The sequence below is a fragment of the Pteropus medius genome, unplaced genomic scaffold, assembly GCF_902729225.1.
Source record: "Pteropus medius unplaced genomic scaffold, Ma_sr-lr_union100, whole genome shotgun sequence".
Taxonomy (NCBI): Eukaryota; Metazoa; Chordata; class Mammalia; order Chiroptera; family Pteropodidae; genus Pteropus; species Pteropus medius.
In genome coordinates, this window is record NW_024348530.1 from 670,645 (window position 1) to 697,316 (window position 26,672).

Genomic DNA, 26,672 nt, shown 5'->3' on the forward strand with positions numbered 1-26,672 from the left:
TTTTTTTTTTTGTAAACAGACCCCCGAAGTTTTTATAAGTATGTACATAAAGACATGTAGCTATATAGATTTATGTTTGCTTTACATTATGGAGTTATGTTTGAATAAGCATAGAAAAGGTCAAGAAAACCTTTGTTTCCAGGAAAATGGAGTAGGGTAGGGGCAGTAAGAGGGCTTTTACTTCTTTATATACTTCTGTGTTATGAAAGTAAAATAATTAAATGTTCACAATACACAAAAAAAATAAAATGAAGTGAATTTACTGGCTTGATGTGTTTGGAAAGGCCACCTCTTCCTTTCGAACAAGAGAAGAGAGCAGACCTGTGTACCAAAGGAATGAGAAACCAAGAGGGTTCCTGCCTATGTGAACCTTAGATGAGGCACCTGAGAGTGAGGACGATGGGGGTGAAGGCTTCTGGGCAATGGCTCATTTAGGAAAAACTTTGGGGTTGGGGGAGGAAAGGATCATCGACCTGCACAAAGAGCCCACTGAAAGAAAAGGGGAAAACAGTTTCTAGAAGAAAGACACAGCTCTAATAGGTAACAGAAGGGGATGGTCAATGTCTTGGTCAAAATCAGTGATTTTGACCTCTAGAAAAATGGTAGTGGGCCTCTCTGGGCTTGCCATTTGAGATAACAGCAAAGAAGGTAGTGAAAGGGAATGACCAGGGAAGGAATCTCTGTTGACTTCCCAATTTCCAATGACTTATCCACACACTGGAAAGTTAAACTTAGCTACACCTGTGTCTAAAGTAATGGAAAGTAAAAATAACTCAAGCCATATTTTATTTAGAAACAACAATGCTTTTTCACCTTTGCTTTAGATCATGTGAGATCAAAGTCAAAAGTCTGCTAGAGAGTTTGTGCAAAGACATTACCTAATAGGAAACTTCCCTAAATGCCCTAAAAATCAAAATTTCCTGTGGCTTTGCACCCTGCTCTAAAATACTGTGTCCCCAGCATCATTCTTTGTACTGTCATCTCATAATTGCCTTCCTACTAACTATTTTGGTTTCTGTTGGAAAACTTAACATATTAGAAAAAAAAGGTTCATATTACCAAATTAAATACCTCTAGACCCCAGCGATCTGAGGTTTACAGCTGCTAAGGTCAGCAACCAACATGTATGGAAAATCTGCTCCACATGTGAGTAAAGTGGAGGAGGTAGTCTAGGGGTAAGCTTTAGATCCAGTTAAAAAGGAGTGAGAGAGATAGGGAGAGAGAGATCTTGCCTGCAAGTAAAGGAGATGAATGTAGATATGAAATATAGCCAAACTCCTCCCCTTTCTGGGGATCAGAGGAAGGTGTTGCAAAGGAGCAGGGTAATGGGGCTAAAAAAGTTGCATACGACATTTCTCTACTCAGATAAGTAGATCTTGCCTAAGTGTTGAAGAGTATGATCTGATCTGGAAATGAGTATATGTAGATTAGTGTTAACCTGGGTCTTGTTTTAATGGGCTCAAGGCCTTGGGGTGGAACACATCACCTTCCTATTTAGATTTTCTGTTTCATAACCATAGATACAGACTGCCAAGGCATATCCCTCTTCACAGAGGTGAGTGGGTGGGGATGGCTCCATGTGAATTAATCCCCATCCCTGAGAAAACAATTGGAATGCATGTTCTGATCAACAATAGAGAAGTCAGTAGCATCTTTTGTTAATGAGGGTAAAGTCACAGAAGGGAGTTTACCCCCTTTAAATATACATTTTCTCCATGGAAACATCATCTGCTAAAAATGTGCATTGTTATCTGACTGCAAAGTAAAGTGCTCCTTAGTTATCTTTTAGCTTCTTTTCTAAGAACTGGTCAATGTCTTAAAGACTCATGCTCCAAAATATATATCTGAAACTTCCATAAAGCAAAGGTTAGTTATTGTTAGGTTCATATTCAGAAAAAGGCCTTATAAACCCTGGTTCCAGCCAAATTGACCTCCCTAATTTTCTCTGTGTATAGCCCATGTTTTAGTACTACATTTCCCTCGACACTGTCTAATCTGCCTGGGAAGGCCTCTACTATCACCACAGGTTTAGATCTTTAAGAACCATCTCAAACACTCCTGATTCTGTAAGTCAAAAGTTATTTTTCCTTACTCTCTACTGTATGACTTCTTTATCTTATAGCATTTCACACCTTTTTAATGTATGATAGAATAAAAGACATTAAGTTAGTGTTGGCAGCTTTCCCCTTCTCCCTGTCCTCTACAGATTATCTTCTTTTTGGCTGCATGGGTGTCTCCGAATCCAGCAGCTTCTATGGAGACTCCTGGTAGGCCAAATCGGTTACTGGGCTTCTACTGTATAGAATAGGTGTAATGAACAGAAAGAGCTGAAAATTGCAAGGAGCAATGTGAGTTTAATTAAATTGCATTGGAAAGCAGAGCAAGAGTTTCTTGTTAGAAAAAAATCGATAAGAGAATGAAAACGACAAAAAGGAAACACTTGCAGGGGATGCATTCCAGGGTAAGGTTTTAGTTGGGAATGAGAATGAGGGGTGATAAGAGAGGTTTCTGGGCAGCTGCAGTGTGTAAGAGAGATTGGGGGTGAAAATAATGTGAAAAAAATGATTTAAATGTCACTGGGGGTTACAAATTGGCTCTCCCTTGATGTTTTTCAAAGAACTACAGTAAATACTTAAGTGTCCGAACTTTTAGAATTATGTTTAGTTGCTAGACTATGTTTCCTGGGATACAATTATATGCTGAACCACATGGGACTCCATCTTTGATTTGAGTTATACTTGTTCAATTATAATTTGTATACATGTCCTAATTCCCTTTTTAATCTGTTAAAAGGCAGGAGCCCTGTCTTTCACTTTACCCTTTTGTGGTAGCTTTCAGAGTAGGTGCCCGATAAATATTTGTTTAATGAATAATAGATACTTGAGACCTAAAATTACATACACGGAAAAATATCCTTTTTATTAAAAACAAACAAAAAAATAAAACTGTAGTTAGAAAGGAATGAACTCTCATTTTTCAATCACTAAGAAATACTTCAACTCTAAGGTGAATGGACGGAAGGGGTTTCATGCAATGAGTTCTCGAAAAAGATAAGCATACATCCGTGACACCCAATTATAGTCATTCTAGCATTTTGTCATTTACTGATGTACATGCTTTCTAATTGGTTCATCATGAGTCTTATATCTTGGAGGTTTGGGAGTCAGAATAAACAGACAAAAAGAAAGAGCCAGTTAAGGATATACCTCCAACAAATTTCTTCCATCTCGTTTCTTTGGTAGAAAACAACTTTTAAGCACTTCTGTATAATATCTGGAAACTGATAAATGATCACAAAGGGTTTCAAACTTTGTAAGACAGGTGGTCTGACTGTATCTCTGAAAATTTCTGTTCTGAGTTTTACTTATCATGAACTTAGAATCTCTGTTTCGCTACCCTCTGTTGTCCATCTTTAATAAAAAGAATTTCATCCTCATCACCAAACAATATTGTACACTGTGGAAACTGAAAACAGAATCACAGAACTTCACACAGGCAGGAATTAACCACATCTGATTTGTTGTGATATACAGATACAGATACCTATGAAGAACAGTAAAAATGGGAAATAAATGAAAAAGAAAGTAGAGAACACTGATTATATTCATGAGCTAGACAGAAGTGAGTCCAAGTCTCAGCTTTTCTCTCTTAGTTAATAGCAACATCATTTACTTATTTGCTTAAGTTGAAATTATGAGTTACCCTTTATTCAACTACTTTTCTCATTTCTCTCATCCAATGCATCAGTATCTTGTTTGTTCATCCTTCAATACATATCTAGGATTCATTCACTTTCCTCATCTCCATAGCTACTACCACAATCTAAGCTTACTATCACATAGCTCCTTAAATAATAACAATTACTTCCTAACTTGGTCTCCTTGTCTCCCTACAATCCATTCTTACCAGGGTAGCCAGAATTACCTTTTTATAATGAAAATCTGATCATGTTATTCTCCAGCTTAAAACAATCAGACAAAATACAACACTCTCCTTTTGCCTATGATTACTAATAAAAATTAACTTATCGTGGCCCACAGTATGCAACAGGATCTGGACTCTGCCTGCCTCTCCAGCCTCATACAGCACCATCTTCCCTCCTCTTAACTATATTCCATCCAGATTGGCCTTCTTTAGCTTCCTTGCCTATAACAAGCCTGTTCCTGTTTCAGGACCTTTGCACTTGTTCATTTTAATGGGAACCATGTTCTTGTAGATCTTCACAAACCTAGTTCCTTCCTGTTATTCAGGTCTCAGCTTATAGGTCCTTTTCTCTGGGGGGGGGCGCTTCTCGACCACTCAACCAAAAATGGCCTCCCAGTCATTCCTTAACATGACCCTTTTTTATTTTCACTGTTAAGAATTATCCAATATAATCTTGTGAATGTATTCATTATTTGTAAGTTTCTCCCACTCTAGAAGGTAAATTTCAGGAGAGTAGGCATTTAATCTGTGTCGCTCAAGGCTATATACCAAACACCTAAAGCAAGTATTCACAATATCTTAAGTTGTATAAATGAATCTTCGTTTTCCAGGTGAGGAAAGCAAGGGTCAGGCCATATGCATCTATAATATCCATCACTCCCTAGGTTAATGTTGGAGTAAGAACCAAGTAGTTCAGAGATGGCAAACTGTGAGTCCACTGGTTGAATTTGAATAGGGACATTTGGAGGGGGCCATAAAATTTAAAAATTTGAGGAATTTCATATAAATATTCATATTTCAGGTTTTTCTTTTAAAAAAATCAGAAGATCTAACAATAGTGGGCCTATACTACTCTATAGTAATAATAATTTGGATCTGTCAGGTGGCTGCCTGACTTTAACTGGAGTATAGCTCATTCATTCATTCATTCATTCATTCAATAATTATTTAATGAACATCTACTATGTGTTATACTTTGTTCTAGGCTCTTGAGCTATATCAGTGAGCAAAAAAGACAAACATCCCTGTCCTTAAGGAGCTTACATTCTAGCATAGGGAGATAGAAAATAATAAGTATAATAAATAACTAAATTATGTATATCATAAAAGGTAATAATTGCTATGGAAAAAGAAAAAAATCGAAGCAAAGTAAGAAATATCAGGAGTATAGAAGATGGAGACTGAGTAAAAGAGAATCTTAAAATTATAAGATAGTCAAGGAACACTCATTGATAAGTTAAAATACAGGAAATTGTACAATTGAGGAAAATAAGGGAGTTAGTCATGTGGAAACAGAAGAAGGAAGCATTCCAGATAGAACAGCTAGCAATGACCCAAAAGCTAGAGTGTTTGAAAAGACCCCATTCTTGTCATGTTTGAGAAATAGCAAAGAGGTCAGTGAGCAAGGGAGAAAAGAATGGGAAAGTAATAAGTTAGAGAGCTACCAGGGTCTAGATCACATAGGGCCTTGTGAGCCCTACTAAAGAGTTAGTTTTTATTCCAAATGAAATGGGAAGCCATCGGAAGGTCCTGGGAAGAAAAGAGACATATGTGACTAATGTTTTTAAAAGATTACTGTGATTACTGTATTAAGAATAGATTGAAGGGAGACATGTGGGAAAGCAGAGAAACCATTAGAAGTTTATTGCAATAATAGAGATTAGAGATGGTGGTTTGACCTAGAGTGGTAGCAGTAAGACTGAAGCCACAGCATGTGCAATCCCCAAAGATAAAGGGAATTAAGACCCTATGGGCTAAACCCTTGACAAATGGGACATGGGGCTGAGAGGTCAGTTTTTCTCAATTTCTCCTCCTGAATCAACTATCTTGAAATACTTTCCCTCTTCCCATGCTTCACTTCCCTTTTCTTCTACTCCTGTTCTCCCTCAGTTTATACTCCCTAATACACATTAGCTTTTGCCTCAGGGTTTGTTTTATAAGACAGGAGGAAAATCAGGAGCTCAGTTTTGGACATATTGGTTTTGACAACAGGTGGTGTTGAAAAGTCTGTTGGAAAAAAAGAACCTGCATTTTGGGACTGAGATCTGGGATGGAAGGTATACATTTTGGAGTTATCAATGTAAAGATGATACATAAAACTGTAATATTATAAACAGATCATGAAGAGAGAGAGTATGGATAGAGATTAAAAAAAATAAACCTCAGGACCAAGCCCTAGGTCCTCTAACATTAAGAGGTCAGGGGGAATATGAGAACCCAGACAAGGACTTAAGAAAGGGTAACTGATGGAGTAGGAGGAAAACTAGAAGAATGAGAGTCTCTGGACATAAAGTCAATAATATATATATATATATATATATATATATATATATATATATATACACACACATATACACACACACATATATTATATTTATAAAATAAAATATATTTTATATATATATATATATATATATATATATATATATATATATGAAGGGGGTGATCAACTGTGCCAAAAGAACTGATTAGGTAAAATTGGGAGTAAAAATTGACCTGACCATTAGATTTAGTATTGTTGAGGTAGGTCATCAGAGACTGATAAGAGCAATTTTGGTGGCGTAGTAAAGGTAAAATTCTAATTGTAATAAGTTTAATAGAGAATTAGTAGAGAAGAGCTCAAAACTGTGAGTGTAGACAACAGTTTATTTGAAGTAGTTTTGCTGCAAATGAGAACAAGGAAATGGGGGCAGTGGCTACCAGGGGAAGTGGAGTCAAGAGGACATTTTTTGGATGACATAAATATTGCCCTGTGTGTATGCTTCTGGAAATGATCCACTAGAAATAGAGAATTCCATGATATAGGAGAGAGATGGGAGAATTGCTCAGGCGATATCCTTGAGTAGACAAATACGAATAGGATCTAGTGTACAAGTGAAGTGATTGGCCTTACATAGGAACAAGGCCAGTCCATCAATGCTAACAAACTTGAATTCAGGCAGAGAATGTAAATACAGATGTCAGTAGGCAGGCAGATGTAGTAGACGTTCTCTCCTAATTGCTTCCATTTTTCTTTTTTCAATGAAATGGAAAGCAAGGGGAGGAGATGTTGGAAGTTTCAGGAGAGCAAATAATGTGAAACAGTCATTTAGGAGGGCAAGAGACTGAATGGAATAAGAATATATAGTAAAACTACTTGGCAGCATTAAGGGTACATTTGAGGTTCATGCTGATGAATTTAAAGTGAGACCAGTCAGTATTATTATAAATTTTCCTTTCATCAAGTTCAGCTGCAAGGATGCAGGTACAAGCATAGATGGAGAGTTGATGAGTAAGATGAAGGGAGAAAGCGTCAAAGAAATCAAAAGAACATATATGAGAGTGATTATAATGATTGATCATGGAATTCAAACTATGATAGGTGAGAAGAAAACAAAGGGCAGTGAACAATCTGTGGGATCAATGGGTTGCAGCTCTGGGTGGGATCAAGAGATTATTGGAATTAGAGTATATAAAGAGTGAGCTAGCGGTGGTGCCAAGAGTAGAATAAATGAAAATGAGATTATGGAGGGGATTGCTACAGTCTCCAATACTCCAGAATGTTTCAGATGGCCTGCCACAATCTTTTATTACCTTCTTGGCCCCCGAAAAAATTTTGAATTTGCAACTCTTGGAATAGGTTGAAACCTAGATATGAGCAAAAGAACCATAAAACAAAAAGTCACTGTAGTTCGTGCAATGATACAAGGGATGAAACAAACCAAATCAAAACAAAATGTATTTATGTGTGTGTGTGTACACATACACACACATATGTATATATGAATACCAGTGTTAGCAAGCTCATCAATGACTGTTTGAAATCAATTTTGATTTTATGATTATCAAATATAGCCCATTAATTCTTACAAAGCAGATAACCCTGCTGACTAAACTATAAACATCTGCTTCCTTCCAATAAACAAACTGAATGAAGTTCAAATTATGTAGGTATTTTACAATAGAAGGATTATATTTCTGAGTATTACATGGCTAATGTACAAAAATATGGCTATACTTCTAAATATTATAGCATATCAAATCCACTATTAATGAAACTAAAATAAGTTAAAATTGTCACTACTTTGCTATTTAAGTTACCTATAATTTTATAAACGAGTAGATTAAATTGTGGAGGTTGAGAAAATAATCTTTTCAGGTTATATATGTGTTCCTTTATGCACAATTGATACAAAAAATAAGGAAATCAGGACTCTCACTTACAACTAAAAACAGATAGAGAAAAATAACTAATTGCATCACACTTTAGCTTAAACAGGCCACAGAAGCCATTGTGCTGTCTCAAGACCCTGCTGTACAATCTTGATCTTTTCTGAAGTCAATTAATTCTATAAGATCCAGACTGTTATTTTTCCTACGAAAAACTACCCGCTCTCCTGGAAATTGCTACCCAGGCAACTGACTTGTTGACACTTAACTTTTCAAAGATCAATATTTAAGTTGGAATTGAATTATAAGAAATGTTCACTGTCCTTGAAAATCTCTTGGTAACCATGGTAGGAGGTAGAGTAGGAGTGTGGAAGGTGATAAAAGCAATTTCTTAGAGTCTTAGGAAGACTAGGACAATTGCTTTCTTTTTTTAAAGACACAGTTTTCCTTGCAAAATGGCATAAAGCAAATCCCATGGTATATGCTCAATGATTGTTGATTGAAATATAAAACTTCTTTAATATATGCTACATAGGTACTTATAGGTAAGGACCATTTAAGGGCCATTAAAATCAGGCAAATTACTTTATACTTATATTTATTTTTATGTTTTATTATGGAACATTTCAAATATGCACAAAAACAAAAAGAACAATATAATGAACCCTCATGTACTCATTGTAGAGAGAGATTCAGTAATTAGCAACATGGTGCATTTCTTATTTCAAATATCTCCACCTCCCTCAATTCTTCTGGTGATGTTCTTTTTCTAGATTAAGAATCACACAAATCTGATGAATAGCAAGGCGAATGTCATGCCTCAGAGCTGATAAATGAACTAAGGAACCCTTTAGAAAGAGTTTGTGAGGTATTCAGATTTTGAGAACCTCATTTACTTCAATAATTACTAAAGACCAGAAATAGTCTGATTATATTCCCATTTAAGAAGGAGCTTCCTTGTTCTGCTTAATTCATTAGAGAGGTAAATGGTCATAATGGTTTTTGAGCCTATAACTGGTTCTCTGTGCTTGGCCTTTGTGATCCCCAAACACGCAGGTTTCCATAGATGTTCAATTATATTTAATCATTCTTTTCAATATCTGTGACTTCGAATCAGGATTGCATGAATATATCTATCTTTATCCACGGCTTAAGTCACCCCCTGTTCCAAGTTTTTGAGAATATTATATGTGGGATTTTGTCAAATAAGATTACTCTCATCATTTTTATACTCCTAAGTGCTTCCACTAAAAAGATTCAGGTGGGAAGGGAGCATGACAGAAATTCTTGGACTGGTACCACTTTTCAAAATATAACTCACTTCTCTACCATTTCTCTATGAATAACCCACTAACATGCTAAAAAATTCAACTAATCACACTAAGATGAGCCAAAGAAAAACAAGCAAAAAAATGATCAATTGACTACTAAAAGGTCAAAAACAGTAAACTTTTCTTGCTATGATTCAAATGGGTAAAGAATATCTCATATCTGCATTTTTAAACACTAAAATCAATAGAGTAATTTTAATGAGGTCAATGAAACAGAAAAATGACATCTATGATTACCTGAAAGTGGTATCAAATTGGGATTTTAGGTGAATATAGATATTGCCAAATTCAGAGACTTTTATGGTACAATTGCACTCTCTTGGCAATGGCATAAAATCACCTATATGCACTGAATTTCTTACTTGGAACATATTTGGAATCAGTGACCACCACTAGATCCAAAAAAAAAAAACATGTTTATTATTCATAGCCAAATACTACCTACTTTACTTATGCCACTCAAGAAGAGAGCTCTATATCTCTGAGTTGACAAAACACTGTTGTTTCCTTCAGAACAGTGGTTTCCAAACTTTTTTCCTCACCAAGGCACAAAGGAGTGATAATATTCAAAATTTTATCCACACCTGTAAGTTCCAATCACTCCTTAAGACCTGCTGCATGAATAAAATAGATCACCAGTTATACTTGAATATAAGCTTCTGTTCAGTGGAATATCATCCTTTTTTCTTCTACGGATCTAGATGTTAATTGAGAGCCACTGATTTAGATGACATCTACAACGGATACAAACAAGGTTAACTGATAAGTACTTGAAAGAGAGGGCCACCTAAGGGAAGGATTTCAAGGGCATTGAGAAATCTCACTTATGCATGGAATAATGCAAAGCTATGCTTAAAAGCAAATAGGCTACCAGCTGCAATGGCCTAAAAGCATCCACACCCCAGTAGCTACAAGTACACATAGCACTCAAATCTTTGTTTATTAAAAGGAATCGGGGCTCCTTGGAAAAATGGCAGATTCTAGAAGTGGAGCAGGAAATATATATGATAAGCCTGAAGTATTTTATAGTATTAGAATGTAAGGAAATGCTCCAAAAAAATAAATGATGAGGTTATGTCAAAGGGACAGTTGCACCAATCAAAAGAGCTCCCAATGGACAAAGGTGGAAGAATAGAAGCTAGAAAATAAAATAGCATTGGATTATAACTCAATGTATAACATAAATATCCATGAGTCCACACTGATATAAACAAATGATTGAATAAATAAGTAACTGGGAGATAAGAGACAAATATCTCATGCAGAAGAATTTCAAATAATTTTATGTAGATACTCCACCCTTGATGAAGTGAAGCATAACTCCCCACTCCTTAAGAATAGGCTGTGAATAACTACTTTCGTCCAAAGACGAGAGTATGAAAAAAGAGAAATAAAGAAGAGTGACTTTACAGTGTAGAAAGACAAATACTACTACCAGCTAGGTGATCAAGGTCAATATCAACAGTGATAAGGCACACTGATACTTTGCACCCTTGATATGATGTGACTACGTACCATAGTCATGTAAGGTATTTTGCCTGTGGTCTTCCTCACAAAACTCATTACCTCAGTCTAACCATGAAAAAAAAATATTAGATAAGTCCCAATCAAGAAACATTCTATAAAATATACGAACAGTACTACTCAAACTGTCAAGATCATCAGACACAAGGAAAGTCTGAGACACTGCCATAGCAAAAAAGGAACCTAAGGAGACATGACAACTAAATGTAATGTGGTATTCCAGATGGGATCCTGGAACAGAAAAAGGGCATTAAGGAAAATCTGAGGAAATCTGAATAAAGTATAGACTTAAGTTAATAATAATGTACCACCATTTGTTCATTAATTGTAACAAACGTACCATAGTCGTGTAAGGTGCTAATAATCGGGGAAAATGGGTGTAGAGTATATCGGAACATTCTGTACTATCTTTGCAATAATTCTGTAAATCTGAAACTGCTCTAAAATTTAAAAAGTTTATTTAAAAGCAATGGGGACTTTTATTAGAATACTTTTTGGGAACAACAACAAAAAATAACTGGAAACAAAGTATATGCACATCAGTAGGGAAATGGTTGACTAAATTGTGGTACCAAAGACTAGCAAGCAATACAGTATATTATATACTTAAAAGGATGAGTAAACTCTCTATCAACTGGCTTCCACTATGAATTTTTACTAAGAAAAGAAAATACAGAAGAATATATAACTCTCTTTTTATTTTGTAAAAGAATGAGGAGAAAATCCCCAAGTATATATGTTTGTGTAATTAAAAGAATTAGAAGGAGATATACAAGGGTGCATATTAGATTGTTAACATTGCCTGGACTAGGGGAATGGGGAAATAGGGGAAAAGGGGAAGGAGGAGAGGCAGCAAGACTGGAGACACAAGCAGGGTAGGGTAAGTAAGCAAAAATTAATTCAATAATTCATTATAAGTGTAGTGCCTGTATATGATGGGCTGATGCTTTGCAAATAAAATTTTAAATTTGTGAAAACAAAAACATCAAGCAAATGGAGCTGGGGAGGGAAAGAGATCTATTTTAGATTGGCAGGATTTAATGAGGTTGGGGGATGGACAGTGTGTAAGGAGGGAAAGAGTAGCAGCACCCTAAAGAATACAGTGTCAGTCCCCGAAGCTGAATTATACCCATTTATCAATTTTACCAAGAGCTGCCTAAGTATATGAAATATTATCACTAAGGGTGTGATGAGAATAATTGCTAGTCTACCAATCCCCTGCAGTTTTTTGCACCACAAACAGAGACTAAACTCACTATTTGCTTCTCTAATACTCCCTCCACACACATACAAAAGTGATTCTTAGAGCATCAAGAAGGTTCTCTATTTATATACCACCTTGTCTCCTGGCCTTTTGAACAATGAGGCCTCACTAGGGTCTTCCCAGTGCTTTTGATGAAGAGGTGACATAGCTTAGCATCAGACAAAGTCCACTGGAGACAAAAATAGGAAGAGTCTGCATTTCCAAGAAGGTAAAATCAAATAACAGAGTGCATGTACCTGGTGAGCAAGATCAGAGACTCCCAAAATGGCAAAATTGAAAACTGGTTTAAAGGTCATAACAGCTACCTACTTCAATACCTAATGCAGTCTATCTGAGATTCTAGATCCTAGATTTTAGTGCTGGGATGGAGGGGAAAGGAAGGATGTATTGTGGAATCCCTAAAGACAAAAGAGATTGCTTTTCACTGTAAACTTCTCGCAAGCAGGAATTACATCCATGAAATTTTCCCTATATAGTATCTAGGAACGCAGGATGACTGTATGTCTACAGGGATCCATATTGAATATTTAAATATGGTGGACTCACACTCACGTTGCAATTCTATGAAGAATTTCAACAGTAGCTCATTTGCTAAAAGATCTCCCAGCAGCATTTGAAGCTATTTTCCATCAACAAGCAAGGAGAGATCTTGGCCTAAATGATACTTTAGGTTATTTTCATGGCCAGATATCAAGATCATTGGGCTCTGCAAAAACAATTGTTAACAGAAAATCCTGTGGCAGGGGTGGAGTAGGGGAAGAAATGAATCACAAAATTTTCTAAATTAAATGAACACACATAGTCAATGAGAGTCTCATTTTATGGAAATTTGATACTAATTTGTAATGTAGTTCCAGTAAATAATTAGAATTGAATTTACTGAAGCACCACATGCACCACAACCTTTTAAAAACATACCCACTGTTTAAGGTTGGGCATACTTGCACACACTCCAGCTCCAATCGAAAGAATACCCAGCTATGATATTGGGAAATATTTTCATGCAGCACTCACCTTAAAACACAAGTGTAGAATCCACTGTCTTGTGCCTCAGCTGAATGAAACCATATTGAATCTTCCTCTTTGCTCATCCTGACCTCTGAAAAGATGATGGGCTCTTCCAAATCACCTTTGTTTTTGTACCACATAAGCCTGAGCCCAGTGCTCTGGGCCATGCTATAGTTGGTGCGAATATAACTGTAGAAAAGGGCACATTTCACTCGGACTGGTTCACCTGCCAAGGCCATGTATGTCTTGAGATCTACTGACCAGTCAATGCAGCCATCCACTGAAAGAAAATCAGATGAGGCATGAGATGCAGTGAGTATTGTGGATAATGGAAAGGATAACAATCATTGCCAATGTGTACTGAGGACTGAGTCAGGCACTATGTCAAGTGCTTTACACAGATTACCTCATTCAATCTTCCTAGTGATCTTATGAGATAGACCAGCATCTTCCTTAGACCTGTGCAAGCAGGATCCCTGCTCTAGCTCTCTATCTCTGGGATATTTCCAATCCCATACAGTAACATCCTACTTGGGGTTGATCCTTCAAGGAGCTCCAGCACTTGTGCCTATGGGGTTTCCCTGAGGTCCTATGGCTAGGTCCCAATGCCAGCAGAGTGTGAGACTGAATTACTAGAATCACACTGACATGATTTTAGGTGACTCAAATTATTTATATAGATGAGACCCGACAAAACAAATACTTCCACAGGACCTCTGTCCAGCCCAGGAGCAGCACTGAGATTGACACTTATTATTCTTATTTTATAGATGAGAAAACTGAGACTCAGAGAAGTTACTTTTCCCAAGGTCACACACCTAATAAGTGGAAGAAAAACAGTGTCTGATTCCAGAGACTTGTGTTTTTTAATCCCTTTGCTATACTGCCTCTGCCTATAATTGTGACAGGAATCACTGTTATTTGCCTTTGGAAAATAAATGCCAGGGTTGGAAGCAGTGGGCACCTAAAGTAATTATTTGCCATTATCTACATGCCAGTTTTCTACGGTATGACCTATTAATAGCAGATATTTAATCACAGTTTGATTTATTTTTATACTCTTAGGCCTCCCTTGCTGCTCAGCTGGTATGTGCTCATGAGAATATATTATATTAATGTCAGTTTTAATCAAATAATATTAGGTGGGTAAATCTACCATTAAAGAAAGACATACAGAGTAAATTCCCTATTTTCCAGAAGAGTTGGAAGTGAGACACTGTGGCTAATAAGCCAATCAATACAATTAGCGGACAGTTTTCCTTCAATTGCTTATTTTCAAAAAAATTCATCAAATTATGCTATATTCCTTTATGTTACTTGATTATCCTTTATAAAATAATCCTCTCATAAACTGTATAAACACTGCCATTTTAAAACTATGTTTCACTTATGATTTTTGAATTGATCTGCTTCCTTTTTTAAATGTTGAGAACTTTGTAATCCAGTGTGTTTCTCTTTTAACCTCAGTTGACTGGAAACTCAGCTAAATACAGTGTTCAAGTGTAATAACTATCTAGCTTCAGGATTTTGCATTCTCTATAAGAGGGGTTCTTTACTTGGGGTTCAGGGACACCCGGGGAGAGGGTGCCTGGAAAGAGTCCAAGGTCGTTAGCAAACTGTTGTGCCTATGTACATAGTTATACTTTTCTGGGGGAGATGTTCACAGCTCTTTCTAAGATCTTTGAATGGATCCATAGCCCACTGAAGATTTTGAATTCTCTGGTTACTGGTCTTTCTTTCTGACCTAATTTTTCACTGCCCTGATGCATATGGGTTTTTATTATAAATTCCCTCAAATCCTCTTATAGTTTATTTCTAATGAAGTATTCATTAGAAATAAACCAATAATCAAATAAATAGCTCATTCTAAATTTATGCTGAAGGGCATTGAACTTTCCTTGCGGATTCAGAGGGCACGAGATTCATCACTCTGGATTTTGATGACCATTGCATACTGTCAAAGTCAAGAAGGTACACCTGGATTGAAATAAATATGTACTGATCACTTGCTATCTCTTGAAGGGCTTTTTTATTCACTCCCTGGTATCAGTTGTTTACCTGTCATTTGTCTCATAACTGTCAAGAAAAAAGAAAGGGAAATCTGCATTAGTTGAACTTTCTGGGTCATGGTAAATTATTGATGATACATCTCTAGATGAATATAATTTTAATATTTATTGTTTTATTATCTTTAAATGAATTTTGTATTATTCCTTTTTATGGATTATCTGTGTTACTGTTCCCATGCATTAACACAGCTGACAGATAATATAAATGTTTTTTTCTTAGGAAATATATATTTTTTCCTAGTTTTATTTTAAAAGTTCATTAATACAAAGAAAACATGGGCATAGATTAAAAAGAACTCTTTAATATTCCAGTTTTTGTTTTCCCCTAACCATAAGGTACATAGCAAGTGTTTTTGAATCAACAAATTTGTCTTGGCAACCTCTATAATTACCTAATTGATAGGAACCTCTATAATTACCTGATTGATAGGAAAAATAAAATTTTCAGAGTGATTTTTCCATTTTCACCCTAAATCCCTTTAGTTACCTCCTCTAAGTGATCTTTTGCATAATCTATACCTTTATAATGTTAACAGGCTGTTTGGCCCTTTAGTTACAAGGCATGGTTGGTATTGAAGATAATCAAAGTATCTGCTACTGTGATAAAACAATCATGCTCAAAAGCAGCTGAAGACATTCAATTGCCATTACAGTTAGCTTTATCATATAGACCTTGAGGGTACACTGAGAATTCATTTCCTTTTAAGTACTATCTGAGCAAAATGTCTTTGATCCAATAGATTCATGGTTTCTTTTCTTCTATTCCCTTGCTTTAGGTAGCAGAGGAAGTATTTAGTTTTAAGATAGTCAGTAGACAGAAAAAAGATATGTAATAATGAGAACAACAATTTCCAAACATTATCCCATTTATCTTTTTCCTTTGGTATTCCCAATACGAGGTGAAAACATAAGGTATCTCAAGTGACCTGAGGAAATTTTCCCCAAAAGTTAAACAGAGGATATGATACCGAGGATCCAATAAAGGCCTACCTGCCACCAAATATTTTCCCACAGGAAACTTTCATCTAGAGAGTACTGAACCGCTATTAGATTCCAACAAGTGCTATGATAGCTATATAAACATATCTATCTATATCTATAACTATATCTATATCTGTATCTATCTATATCTATAACTATATCTGTATTGATATATATATATATATATAAAGAACAAATTTAAGAAGAGATGAAATGCTGTCGTTTGCAGCAACATAGATGGACTTCGAGATAACCATGTATCACTTATATGTGGGATATGCGCCTAAAAGCAACAAATGAATAGGACAAACAAGCAGAGACTAATGGACATGGACTATGGACTAGTGGTTAAGGGAGGGAGGGGGGAAGATGGGGTTAAAGGGTGAAATGTGGTGACAGAAGAAATCTAACTATGGGGAAAGGAACACACAATGCAATATATATATATATATATATATATATAGATGCCTTACTGTTAAATTGTACACTTGAAACTTACTAGATTTCATTAATCAATGTCACCAAAAAATAAATGTAAAAAAAAAAGAACAGATTTATGAACAGATTTATAAACAGTACAACACACATTTTAATGTGTGTGCTTTGATACAGTTTGAAATGTGCTGAATAGTATGATGTATTATTATTGAGTTGTTATTCTTAGGAAGACAATCGAGGATTGGGGAAAGAGGGGATGGAATAGGATATAGTACATTTATTTTTAGATTTGGAACTAGTGAAGTAACTAAAAAGAGCATACTGAGGTAAGAGGCCTGGAAAGTCTGGTGGCAAGGCAGCATGAAGCAACTGAAACCTTGAGGTTAAGAGACAAGCACTTAACCTCAGGGTATGAAAGGGTCACAGAAAGGCAGAAAGAGGATAAAGGTCACATAGAACTCAATTAGCCAAGGGCCATTCCAGGAATCAGAGATGGTGCCATCTGTAGTCACCACTGCATGTCGCATTTCTGTCATGAGAAGGAGTTTGCAATAACATTCCACATTTTCAGAGTCTCTTGCGTGTTGACTCTCCATACATATTTGGCAAATAGCTGAATAACTAGAACTGTGATGTAGCTGGCAAGGGTGCAGGCTATGGACAGGTTGGGTCACAGTGGAAATGAGTAGCCCACAGTGGAAGCCACCCTGAAAGTTTGACCTCATCAGTACAGGCCTCTCATCCAGAGAATAATCCAGCCCTATTCTGTTCATAATACCAGTGGCACCTGTTTTAAGTTGGCCCCTAAGGGCTCCTGAGAAAAGTGGTTTCTGATCAGACTGGCTTCTCCCACAGGTGGTTTGACAACTGAGTTTCACTGTCCAGCCACAAGTATAAATAGAGGCACTGCAGGAAGGAAAATACGTTTATCCAAAAAACAGCACAATTCTGCAGTTGGATTGAAGCTTGCTATAAAGCAAATCCAACAAAAGTATAAGAGTGTGCTTGTCCCTCTGCTTCACAATCACTTGGAATGGTTATAAATATTCCAGTAATTCCATTGAAAAATACCTCCTATTTCTAAATTAATCATTCTCTGTTCACTCCTGAGTATTATGAATAGCACTTCAAGTATTTAAAAAGAATAACTGTGTTTCTTTGGATTCTCATCTCTACTCCTTTGATTTAGTTTTCTATAAGGCTACAGCTATTACTCTTGGTTTAGTCTTGTTGGCAGAAATGCTTTAATATCTGAGTTATCCAAAACAATTATAATTGAGCAAAAGCAGTCACTTATTTAAAACCCAGGTTTCTATTTTAATTTCTTTCATTTCAGTCTTAAAAACAAGTGTGTGTTCAGGAAGTTTGACATTAAGATTCAAAACCAGGAGTGTATGAAGCATATAAAGGGACATGACAGTGTCCATGCAATTTATGTTTCCAAGAGGAGACTCCTAGGGGTAAAAACTAATACAATCCCCTGGAAAGTATCCTGGGTGGCCAAAGCAAACCTATTTGGCCTCATTATAAATAAGTGTTGGCTTCCCCTCAATACAACCTGGAGAGCAAATTCTGCCACACCTACCTACTGTGAAAACAAAACCCTGAGAAAAGTGTATAAATCCCGAAAAGAAGATGTTATTATCAACAACGATTGTAATATTATTTTATAAAACAGATTATCATAAGCAATAAAATTACAGACTCTAATGGCTATGCACAACTTTTATTGTGGTAATAGTATACAAAGTTATGTAAACAATTGCCAATTTTGTTTATTTTCTTTTTTTTTTTTTTGAATTTCCAATTCTGGATTTTTGCTCCAAATTGGAAATCCCTTAAGTAAAATGGCTAATTAGGATACGAAAAAAATATGGAAGTTCCAGATATCTTGAGGACATTCATTACAACTTAAGTCCTTTGCCTGGGGATGTATACCCAATACTAGTTTATTATGTTTGTAATTAATAAATCTATTTTGTTAAACCAGGTGCTTTCTTGTAACTATCTCAACTAAAGTCCATTCATATATATGGCCAGCTCTCCAGTTTTCAAATTAACAGTACAATCGTGGGGGAGCAGTTCACCAAAAGACCACTAGAGGGCAGGCTGTCCAAGTTTTTCTGTAGCACTTAAATTTTCCCTCCTTAATCTCTAAAACTAAAGATTTGTTAGCTGCCAACTACTGGTTGCTCTGGAGGGATCCCAGCACACTGCAGGGAATGCACCATTGTGGGTGACACCGGGAGCCAAAATTAAGCTTGCACCTGAGATATTGCTCAAACTGGGTAACCAGGTTACATACACATCAGGTGGATGATCCAGCACAGAAAGGTGCAAAAGCAGTTATTAGTATTCATTGAGCCCTTACTACAGAACAGCTAGGCACTGTGCTAGGTGCTTTGTATGTATTTTTCTCATTTCGTTATCACGTCAACTCTGGTAGGTAGGAACTCTCATTATTCCCATTTTACTGAAGACAAAAACAAAAGTTCTTAGTTTCAATGATGTGCTCAGGGTCACTCAGGTTGTGGCGGCAGAGTTTGGACACCAACCCAGGTAAGTTGAACTCCAGAACCTATGTTCTTAATCTCTATATGTTCTATGTACTGCCTCCTATACTCCTCATCCAAGCTCATGAGCCATTAAATACTAAAATTTACTTGGTGCTATCCAAGTTGTCATATGTATTCCAAAGAGCACATGCCTGTCCAGTAGAGTAAACCTTCCTAGCTGGGTGATATTATATCCCTAATTAATAACTATTGTGGGAATAACAGCCATCAAATAATGTATGTCAGTTATTTATCTATAAACTACACACAGTATTTAAAGAGTAATGAATTATTAATCATTTGTGCACTTGATTTAACCTCTGAAGATCTTAACCTTGGATAAATATTATTTGACACATATTTATTTATTTAAAATTAAATATCTAGGAATGATCACCTAATTCCTAACACTGTAAACTAGGAATAGCATTGTGTGCTTATCTTAACATTTGTACTTATTATGTATTATATTAATTGAACATAATGTTATTCTCCTTGTTCTTAATACTTTAATGTGGGAAGTGGATGCTTTCTGCTTCTCTCTTAGCTCTCCTCCAAACACACACTTAAAGACAAGCTTCTTCCTATTTATACTAATCATGGTGGAGGCTGTCTACCTCAAGTGGGCAGCCCCCAAGCACAATAAGTCAAAATCTTCAAGTGAGTGGCTTGTACCTCTGCTGCTAGACCCCTGCCTTCTTAGCCCCAGCCTGGACATATGGATAGAGAGCTGTTTCTTCATATTCTAAAAAAGTTATTTTGGTGGAAAAATAAATTGGATTTTTAAAAATTTCATCTGTGCATCAGTATCCATCAATAAAGAGAATATCTCTCACTCCAGCTCTATAAATACAATGAATGATTCTTGCTTCAGGTTTTAAAAGGCATTTTTACTTTTTTTATGAATTAGATTATATGCTTTCCTTTCACACTTTTACCCCCTGCTATTCGTCAATGAGAAAGCTCTGCCTAAATGAAGTCTTTCATCTCATTTTAACCTAGTTATTACGCTTAATAATGGGCTGGCAACCATCTTCATTTCCCTTTCATTACAGGATCTGTGCTATGCTTTGTCAAGATCATCCCTTCAATCTTTATCTGACAAATGAGCCTCAATTACGTTGTGGAGGTGAAGCCATATGAAGCATTACAAGTAAATCCTCAACTCTTGATTACCTGAGGCCTGATTAGCCTCCGTGGGAATTAGTCACTAGCCAGGAGTTTTTCTCAGATGCACTGATGTTAATTCGAAGGCTGCAGCAGCAAATGTGCCTGTGGGAGACAGGATATCAGCAGTGCTGGCCAAACCCTCTAGCAGGCTTTCTGCTGCTCCCTCAAATCCAGGATGCTTGGCAGTGAGCTTATCTCCCACGCCAAATCTCCATCTCCCATGTGTGCAGTCATCCAAGCCAAAAACTTTGGGAGTCATCCCTGAATCTTGCCTTTCCTTTCTCACTGACCTCCCTCTGCTCTTCCCATAAAACATTAAAACTTGTCATTTCTAAGGTTACTCAGATTCCTCCCTTCCTCTCTATCCTCATAGATATGAAAGTCTAGACTTCTCATATCTTGCTTGGACCATTGCAATACCCTCCAAATGATCTTCCAACCTTCCATTCCAACCTGTTCTTAAAACCGCTACCAAAGTGATCTTTCTGAAGTATATGGCCATGTCCCTCTAGTGCTCAAAACCTGCAGTGGCTCTCGACATGCAAATCCCCAAGCTCAGCTTCCCTGGCTCAATGGAACAGGAACTGCCTGTTTTTTCTGTCCCCAGCCACAACTCTTCACACATCCTACACTTCAGTCATGATTCACCAATCCCTGATCATGCCATTCACTTCTCTGCCTTTGTATTCTGGTTCCTACCACTAGGATATCCTTTGCCCCTGTGCCTATTTATTGAGATCCTATTCATCCTCCAAGAATCACCTTCAAATGCCACTTCTATTAAACTGTACTTCATCGTCCCAAGTGAATTATTTCCCCTGCTGTATTCTCACCATGTGCCTGTGTACACATCTCCTTCCCAGTTAGATGGCTGTCTCCTTTACTTTGTATCCCTAGGACAAGGCCCAGTGCACTGCACATAATAGGAACTCATTAAATCTTTATGGGATGAAATAATGTTTGTTTTCCAAATTCACTAAAATCAAAAGTTGTTTGCATTTGTCAAAGACACATTAATATTTCTCCTCCTGCTGCTACCCACCAGATTAGCAGTGTGGCCAAACTCCAATAGGAATGTCCGGGGACAGGCCCCAATATACAAAATACGTTCACTATAACAAATGACTACCACCTTTCCATCAGTTATCATCACTAGACACAGGAATAAAAAAATGAAGTTTCTGTCACATCCCTGCTCCAGAACTCACGATTTCCTGGCACATCAGTCAAAATCACCCAGTCTACTACCCAAGCCTTGCCAATTCAAGCCCTACTCTATCCGAATGGCTGTCATTCTTCAAGAGAAAAAACCCTGCTCTCGACAGGCTGACCTCCTCCCTCCCTGTCCTACCTACGCCTTCTTGTCAGAGAACAGTTATACTGTGGGCCCTTGCTCACTCAACTCTTTCCTGTCTCTACCCTTATACAATTTCTCCCAACTTCCACACCTCTCCAAGCCAAATCCTAGTCACACACTGAGCTTAGTTTGTTTACCTAGGTATCAAGTTAGAAGTGGCATCCTGGTGTTCCTACAGTATTGACTGACACATCAGTGATGATCACAGGCTTCTTGATTTTTCTTTTTCTTCTGTTCACCTCTTCTCAAGTACTTCCCAGATAAAACACTTAATAGGTCTTACTGGATATAGGTTTATATATTCTCATCCCAAGAGACCTCGCACAATTAAGTGGTAGTGGAATGAACTGCTTTGGTTAAGTAATTTTCATGTTAGCTGGAGGTTAACCTTTGCATTGTTGAAATTCTTTTCAAAAATGTCTGAGTTCACTTTTTGACCTTAGTTAGTAGAAAATCGTGATGAGAATGAAATCTTTCTGGATTGACTGAAGACTCGTTGGGCCCTCAGGATTACCACCCTACACTCCAATGCCAGGTCAGTATAAGAAAAGGGCATGGCAGCATGAAAAGAGCATAGAACTAACTGGAGATCAGAAACTCTGGGTTCTCATTCCACCTTTTCCTTCTTAAGGAGATACATAATCTTAGGAAAGTCAGTCAGTTTCTACTACCAAAAGAAATAGAAGCATTAAACTATACACATTCTAACCCAGCACCAATAGAACAGATTATTTGATGGTTAGTGAGGTCTTTGGTCATGAAAACAAACTACACATGTGCTAAATGTGAAAATCTCCTCTCAGCAATCTTTGAGTTTTTCCTTAATTTGAAAGTTACAGAGAACTAAAACGAATAATATTACAAACTCCCATGATTTCACCAAATTTAATAATGTTAAATTTTTTTCCAATTTGCTTTCGGTAGCTTTGTTTTATTAAAGAAATAAAGCATTGCAGATATAGCTAATGTCCCCTTTAACCACCATACATGGGCCCTCTTTACCTCATATCCTTGCCTGAAAGTAACCACTCTTCTTTCCAACTCTTACTCTTGTCATACATAGATACTTTAGAGTTAAAGAAAAAATACTGTAGTGATTAAAGGTTTGTCTTACAATGGGGAGTTGAAGCTGTGAAAAAAAAAGCCAATTAACTGAGAGCTCTTAAGAGGTGGGTTCAGTCAACTGAGGTCTAAGAGAGTGTACTTTGAGGTGTGCACACACCCCATACATGTGCATCCTGTACCTCACACACACACACAGACGTAGTGGGGGCCAACTTCAGAGTCTACAGGGGTTTTTCTGCCCAAAGTTAGTCGTTTCCATGACATGTGCTACCACACAGATTTCAGGATGAGACCTCTGGTACTGTCAGAGTTCTGCTCTGTCATACGGAAATTTCTGATTCATAGCAGAGACACAATTGTTACTCATCAAATAACAAGGCTCTAAAAGTCACAAGCATGGGCAGGTCTCACATCTTCTATCTACACTGGGCTGCCCCTATTTGAAGTCAAAGTCTGGGTCAACTAGGATATATCAATTCCAAAGCACATGCAGATTAGGGCTTAGTGTTTTTCTTTTGATAATTTATTTCCCTCTCCATTTGCAAGTTTAGCACACCATTCAGCTACCATAATCCCCTCCTCCTGCCAATAATAGAAGCTTTCCCCTGGGCTCTGTCAGGGGGCTGTGAAGATTAAATACATCAGTACACTTCAAGTGCTTAGAACAGTGACTGGCATACAAATAATGCTCAGTAAATCTTTCCTATTACTATTGTGACTACTATCATTACTACTTCTATTAATTACATATCTATTTTGTTAATTCTTATACTATACATCTCAAGCCTTTATATATGATAACATACATTATTTCAATAAAATTCCATTTATATCATCTTTATATTAAAGTTAGATTACATTTTTTTTTTCAAATTTGGGTCATTTCAGGACAGCGAACAGCCATTATGAAATATTTTAACATGATATATGTTTTCATACTAATTGTATGTTAAAGTATAGAGTAACATGAGTCTATTACTCTATACTATACACACATTATTACTCTATACTATTACAATATGTATACTAGGTGCATGCTATAATTAATATAAAATTGCAGATCATATTCATATTTTATAAGTGATATATATTTATTTTATTACAGGTTGCATATCATACTTATAGTTTATAAATTTGCATATATTTATGTAATGTGTTTATTTTTCTCTACATAGTCATATAATATATATTTATAAATTGTTATAAGTAAATATATTTATAATTGTATTTATAAGTTAACCATAATAAATCATATGAAATTGTCGTTTTTATAAGTCAAACAGATCAAATACTGAGAAATTTCATGATTCATCCTAATAAATGTATGTATTGCAAAAATATCATAAATTTCAATAAACATTCATTATATAAAATTATAACTGTCCTAAAAAGGGTAGGATAAAGTTGAGGTCAGCTGTGTTAGTTGGTAAATATTTTTATTATTTGTCAACATAAACTGGTCCATGCCAGGGCCCTTTAGATAGTTCATAAAACCAGCAGAGCTTCTTCTAGGCTCCAGATCTTTGCAATGGCTGTGCCCTATGTCTAGTACACTGTTCACTCAGATATCCACATGGTTCACTGGCTGCCAACCTCTTTCACTTATCTGTTCAAATAAATTGGGGGTGAGGGGAATTTACTGGTTCCAGTACTGACGGGACAAAGGGATGGGTGGCTTGACAATGATGGACTCACATCATTTCCAGACGCAGATCCCAGACTGAGCACTTACCTTCCTTCCCCATTCCCCCAAGCACACAGATCTCAATACACTGGAATCATGCTCATGGTATGCACCGAGAACCACAGCCTCATCCCGGTTAGTGTGGAGAAAGGATGGTCATGGAAGAAGGAAGCAGATTTTCCCCTCGGTTACCTGCAACGGCAGCCCCCTCCCCCACGACGCTGCCCAGTATTTGATTTACTGACACTCCGCCCCACCACCACCACCACCACTTCTGTGGCTCGGGGCTGCGGAAGCCGCGAGGTGTCTGGGAATGCGGGTCGGCCTTCGTGGCCTTGAGGCAGAAATGTCCACGTTACTCGCGCGGTAGAGCGTCACTGTTCAGCGACCGCCAGAAAGTAATGCGTTCCGGGGAGAGCCAGGACGCCGACTGGGCCCCTGAAACCGGTGTCGGGACTCCGGGGTGACTGGGAGGTGCGGCGCAGGGAGGGTATGTACCTGTAGCGCTGACGTGGCCGAGACCGGTGTTCGAGGCGGCGCCACCCATTGCGAATCTATCCCATCCTTCCCCGCCAAGGAAATTGCCACGTTCAGAGCACTTCCTGGATATAGCCTACATCTGCGTAGTGTTAGCGCCATAATCAGTTGCACTCTCCAGGATGCTGACCTCACTTGCTCCCCTCTCGGTAATGGGTATGTTTACAACATATTCCATAATATTACTATGTGCACTTAGGTTAAGATGAGAGGATTCGTATGTGTCGCTGTGCCTAGGTACTGATTGTTTCCGTGGTAAAATATGTATAATTACAGTATATCCATAATAATATTGGTAGTTGTATTAATATTATAATGTCATAATATTAGTTGACCAGGCAGCACCACCAGGAAGGCTTGTGGTATGCTTTACTTTTTGTTAATTAGGGATAATTGTGCATCCATTGTTACTATTTATGTTTACATTATTTTTCATTATTTATATTATTTTACTATTTTACGTTTATAGCACATTATCATAATTAAGATTATAATTAAATGATTATATCATGAATTATTCATTAAAATGAATACAATTATTAACTAATATTATGTCTATCATAATCATATTATTTATTACAAGTATTATAGTAAGTACAACACAGTTTTAATAATTTACTAATAAATATAATGAATAATAAATTATACTAAGAAACCCTTGTGTTAACTTTTTCAGCTCGATAGAATCAAAATAACTGAGGAAAAGCATTAATGCAGTTACTTGCATTATTGTGATATTAAAAAAATTTATAGTAACTACCATTCCTGGTAACGCTGGGGTGGTATTTTCCCCTCTGGGAAATGGCATAATTATGTTAGATGGTTAATGCTATTATTATCATTACTATTATTATTACTACTACTGTTATTTTACCATCTATCCCAATGATAGATACCAATATAAAAATAATGGCATTATCTGTTCCTGCCTGTGAAATGGAGACGATTTTGGAAATTAATAATTTATATTATATTGATATAATCATAATTAATACCTCTCCTGAGAATCTTGTCATGCATCTATAAAATGGACATAATTATGAGGCATCACTGATATTATTTGCATTTATGTTGGTACTAGATTTGCAATTAATGCTACTATTAGGAATGAGTGTTTCTTGTAAACTAGGGAGAAATTCACACCTCACAGGGTTTTTGTCAGATTTAAATGAGTTAGAACCTGGTACATAGTAGTAATTATGGTAATAGTAGTACCAGATTTTCTTAACTCTTCATCATGTATCAGGCACTGCTTTAAGTGCTTCTCATGCATTGACTCATTTAATCTTCTTGACAACCTTATAAGTAAGATAGGTATTAAATACATCCCTAGTTTACATTTGAGCAAACTATAACTCAGAAAGGGTAAACATTTCACTTCAGGTTCCACAGCCAGTTTTAGTCCACGTTCCATTCTCTTAACTACTACTTTTCTCTTGGATATTAATGGAATAATTATCACATGTAACTAATATTTTCTTCCAAATTATTATATTATTATTATGATATAACAGAAGAGAGAGGGTTCCTTCTTTTTCATCATAAAATGGTATAGGCACTTGCAATGACTGGTGTTAGAATTGCTGATGTTGGGGATCCAGGCAGAGGTGGGGTGC

General features: G+C 36.7%; 1 protein-coding gene across 1 annotated transcript in view; it reads right to left on the reverse strand.

Moving 5' to 3' along the window:
* The window catches only part of IL1RAPL2 (interleukin 1 receptor accessory protein like 2), a 615,492-nt gene extending 590,397 nt beyond the window's left edge, over window positions 1-25,095 (reverse strand). The window contains exons 1-2 of the mRNA XM_039879805.1: window positions 25,018-25,095; window positions 13,207-13,480 (exon numbers count right to left, since the gene is read on the reverse strand). Of these exons, the coding sequence (XP_039735739.1) occupies window positions 13,207-13,480; window positions 25,018-25,066 (323 nt within the window). The 5' untranslated portion in view covers window positions 25,067-25,095. The remainder of the gene's footprint in view (window positions 1-13,206; window positions 13,481-25,017) is intronic.
* Between the last annotated feature and the right edge of the window lie 1,577 nt (window positions 25,096-26,672).